The following is a 4,156-nucleotide window of genomic DNA, read 5'->3' on the forward strand; positions in this document are numbered from 1 at the left end:
ATCAGTAGAAGTTAGACGTTTTATTAAGAAACTCCTTGAATTCTCTCCGGAAGTTCTGAGAGAATATCTGATTCATCTACATGAGAACATGGTAACTGTTATTACCCCGAGCACTTCAGGGGCTCGAAACATTCATGTCATGATAGAGTTCCTATTAATTATTGTTACTGATATGCCGAAAGACTTTATTCATCATAGCAAATTGTTTGATCTTTTGGCACGTGTTGGAACACTCATCAGGAAGGTATCAACTCTTGTTCACGACTTAAAAGAACAATCAAGGAATAAAGAGAGTACGAATGGAACAAATCGTGCAGCTCTAGACTTGCTGAAAAATATTGAACTCCTCAAGGAAGATCTCAAATATGTTTATTCAATTGCTTTGATAAAGGATGACATCAGACTGGTGAAAGAAGCCCTCGAATTCATAAGATCGTTCTTCGTGAATGTTGAGCAAGGATTGTATAAAGATCTCAGGTCATGCGTTTTAGATGTGGCATATGAGGCTAAAGATGTCATTGATTCAATTATTGTTCGAGATAATGGTCTCTTACGTCTTATTTTCTCACTTCCCATCACCATAAAAAAGATCAAACATATCAAAGAAGAAGTCTCCAATATATCTGTGAAGATTCCCAAGAACAGCAGCCTCACTGTAGTAAACTCTACCACGAAGCCAGTTGAAAGAAAATCATTGACAACTGGTAAAATAATTGTAGGTTTTAAGGAGGAGACAAACTGGTTAATTAGTAAGCTCACCAGTGGACCGAAAGATGTTGATGTCATCTCAATCACTGGTATGCCGGGTTCGGGCAAAACTACTTTGGCTTACAAAGTATACAATGATGAATCAGTTTGTAGTCATTTCGACGTTCGTGCATGGTGCACTGTTGACCAAGAATATGACGAGAAGAAGTTGCTGGTGAAACTTTTCAATCAGGTTACTGGCGCGGATTTGAAGTCCAGTGAGGATATTGATGTTGCCGATAAGCTGAGGAAACAATTGTATGGAAAGAGGTATCTAATTGTGTTAGATGACGTGTGGGATACTACTACATGGGATGATCTAACAAGACCTTTCCCTGAAGCTGAGAAAGGAAGTAGAATTATTTTGACGACTCGACAAAAGGAAGTGGCTTTTCATGGAAAGGGAAACACTGATCCTCTTAACCTTCGGTTGCTAAGACCAGAAGAAAGTTGGGAGTTATTAGAGAAAAGAGCATTTGGAGATCAGAGTTGCCCTGATGAACTATTGGATGTTGGAAAAGAAATAGCCGAAAATTGTAAGGGACTTCCTTCGGTGGCTGATCTGATTGCTGAAGTCATTGCAGGGAGGGAAAAGATAAAGTCTATGTGGCTTGAAGTTCGAAATAATTTCAATTCCTTTATTTTGAATGGTGAAGTTGATGTGATGAAGGTTATAGAATTAAGTTATGACCATTTACCTCATCAACTGAAGCCATGCTTTCTCTACCTTGCAACATTTGAGAAGGACCAAGAAATCAACATAGATCGGTTGAAAGTGTATTGGTGTGCTGAAGGGCTTGTTGAACAGATGGGGATGAACAGTTTGGAAGAAGCGATGGAAATTTATTTGGATAATTTAATTTCCAGTAGCTTGGTAATTGCTTTCAATGAGATAGGTAGATCTCCGACTTGCCAACTACATTATCTTGTGCATGACTTTTGTTGGATAAAAGCAAAAGAGGAAAAGTTGTTTGACATGATAAGTTCTTCAGATTTTATGCCACACACAGTGACCATTTTTTATGATAAGGAGCACTTCAGGCCTAACAATTTCATCCTGCTCAATTCAAAAATGCAAAGGCATTCTGGTAAACACCTCTATTCTTTGATGATAACTGGAGACGAGATGGAAGATCGTCCTTCTGATGCTTGTCACCTAAGAGACTTGAGGCTTCTTAAAGTGTTGATAACTGATCCCTCTTTTATGATGGTGAAGGATTCTTTGCTGAATGAAATAGGCATGTTGAATCATTTGAGGTTCTTACGAATTGGGACAGAAGTTAAATCTCTACCTTCATCTTTCTCAAATCTCTGGTATCTCGAAACCTTGTCGGTGACTAACAAAAGATCAACCTTGGTACTATTACCGAGAATTTGGGATCTTGTAAAGTTGAGAGTGCTGGACATTGAGGCTTGTTCTTTCTTTGATATGGATACAGATGAATCAATACTGATAGCAGAGGACTCAAAGTTAGGGAACTTGAGAGAATTAGGGAAACTCGTGCTTTCCTATTCGAATGAAACAGAGGATATTTTCATAAGGTTCCCCAATCTTCAAGAGCTTATACTTATTCTCAAGGAATCATGGGATTATTCAACAGAGCGATATTGGTTCCCGAAATTGGATTTCCTAATTGAACTAGAATTCCTCAAAGTAAAATTTGAAAGTTCAAATGCAAATGATAGTGGGCCCTCTTTAGTGACAAATTGGTCGTGGGATTTTCATTTTCCTTCCAATTTGAAAATATTGGTGTTGTGGGACTTTGCTCTGACATCCGATTCACTATCAACAATAGCAAGACTGCCCAACCTTGAAGAGTTGTTCCTTACGAGAACAATCATCCAGGGGGAAGAATGGAGGGGGAAGAATGGAACATGGGGGAGGAAGACACCTTTTTGAATCTCAAATATTTGAATTTGGATGAAGTGACTTTTGCTAAGTGGGAGTTTGGAGACGAATCCTTTCCCGTGCTTGAGAAATTAGGACTGCGGGGATGTCGTAAGCTTGAGGAGATTCCGCCTAGTTTCGGCGATATTTGTTCGTTGAAAATCATCAAACTTGTTGAGAGCCCTCTACTTGGAGATTCTGCGAAGAATATTAAACAATACGTTGAAGATTTGGGAGGGGACGAGCTTCTTGCTTTGGGCCCGACTAATATCCCGTTATTCAAGTAGCTCTTAAGCACCACCAGAACAGGTTCTTCTCTGTTCTTTTGCGCTGTGTTTGATGAAAGCTCAAGGTAATTAGGAAAATCAGCAGGGCGTGAGTGTGTGTAAATTAATGTAGTGGGATGACATTGATCAATATTTCTATGACTTTTTATGTTTCTTTCTTCAGTTTCTTGTATTCTTACTTTTTTCACCTGATAAAGTTTTATGCACATTTTATGCATCAGATCCTGAGAACATTGAAAGGAAGGGAAGGATAAGTCACTTTGGTACAATCATGGAAGGAGACCAAGAGAAGGAGGAAACAAACAACTCATTGGTATGTCATACAATAGTCATCCATATTAATGCTATACATCTATTTAATGAATTGTTAATCTAAAGCATAAATAATAAAAGTTTCTCCCCATGCTCAGTTCACCTCTTAATTAGTGTGCCGTTTCTATGCTGAGTTTGCAGCCACCAAATGCCGCGATTTCCACTCTAAGTCTCTATTTGAAACATACATGGGATTGCTAATTCTGATATGATGGGAAAGAAGGAAGTTATATAGAAGGTCTGCAATCTCAATTTATCTCAAATTTTTGTAAATCTTTCAAGAAATACATCATCACAAACTAAGTTGCTCGGACTCTTCAACTATGTCTATGGGTGTGTGTTGGATCCTCCAAAAATAGTGTATTTTTGAAGGATCCGACACGGGTGCGGCAACATTTTTGAAGAGTCCGAGCAACTTAGATCACAAACATGTGACAACTCTTCAGGTACTGAAATCATTGAGAAATCCAATGCAACAAGAAGTGGGATATTCGCGTGCAAAGAGTTTGAATTGTGATGCAGAGTGGTGGAATCAACCATCGATAAGCATTTGGTGTTTGGGGCTATTGTAATTAATTATCAAGATGTTTAAATAGGTGTTTCTGTACAACATTTGTCTTCATGTGCAATAACAAGTGTTATTATAAATCCTCTTACCTATTAATACATCGATTTTCTTAATAAAAATTATAATTTCAATAAATACACTTGTCATTCAGTGATTTGTCCGTCTGACATGTCGTATGCGATTGCAAGTCAAACATGAGGTATGTTGTATTGGGGTGACCACGAGATATACCATTATTAAGTATAGCTTTCTATTTGGTCGTATGCAAATTTAAGGTACCAGTCTGCTTTTTTTTTTTTTTTAGATGCATTTCTTTCGTATAGTGAGTTGGTATTATTTATTTCATTATTTGGT

General features: G+C 37.8%; 1 protein-coding gene and 1 long non-coding RNA gene across 2 annotated transcripts; both read left to right on the top strand.

Annotated features, from left to right (window-relative positions):
* Positions 1-17: 17 nt before the first annotated feature.
* On the top strand, positions 18-2,598 carry LOC124890989 (putative late blight resistance protein homolog R1B-14; the record flags this gene model as incomplete). The annotated part of the gene is given in 1 exon segment (XM_047402836.1): positions 18-2,598. A coding segment is annotated over 1 exon segment (2,510 nt), but the record flags the coding sequence as incomplete, so codon positions are not given.
* Positions 2,599-2,993: 395 nt separating this feature from the next.
* On the top strand, positions 2,994-3,937 carry LOC124890990. Its single transcript, XR_007049479.1, has 2 exons — positions 2,994-3,235; positions 3,376-3,937. It is a non-coding gene; the product is annotated as an uncharacterized LOC124890990 (long non-coding RNA).
* The last annotated feature ends 219 nt before the right edge of the window (positions 3,938-4,156 follow it).

The sequence above is a fragment of the Capsicum annuum genome, unplaced genomic scaffold (assembly GCF_002878395.1).
Source record: "Capsicum annuum cultivar UCD-10X-F1 unplaced genomic scaffold, UCD10Xv1.1 ctg28323, whole genome shotgun sequence".
NCBI classification, from domain to species: domain Eukaryota; kingdom Viridiplantae; phylum Streptophyta; class Magnoliopsida; order Solanales; family Solanaceae; genus Capsicum; species Capsicum annuum.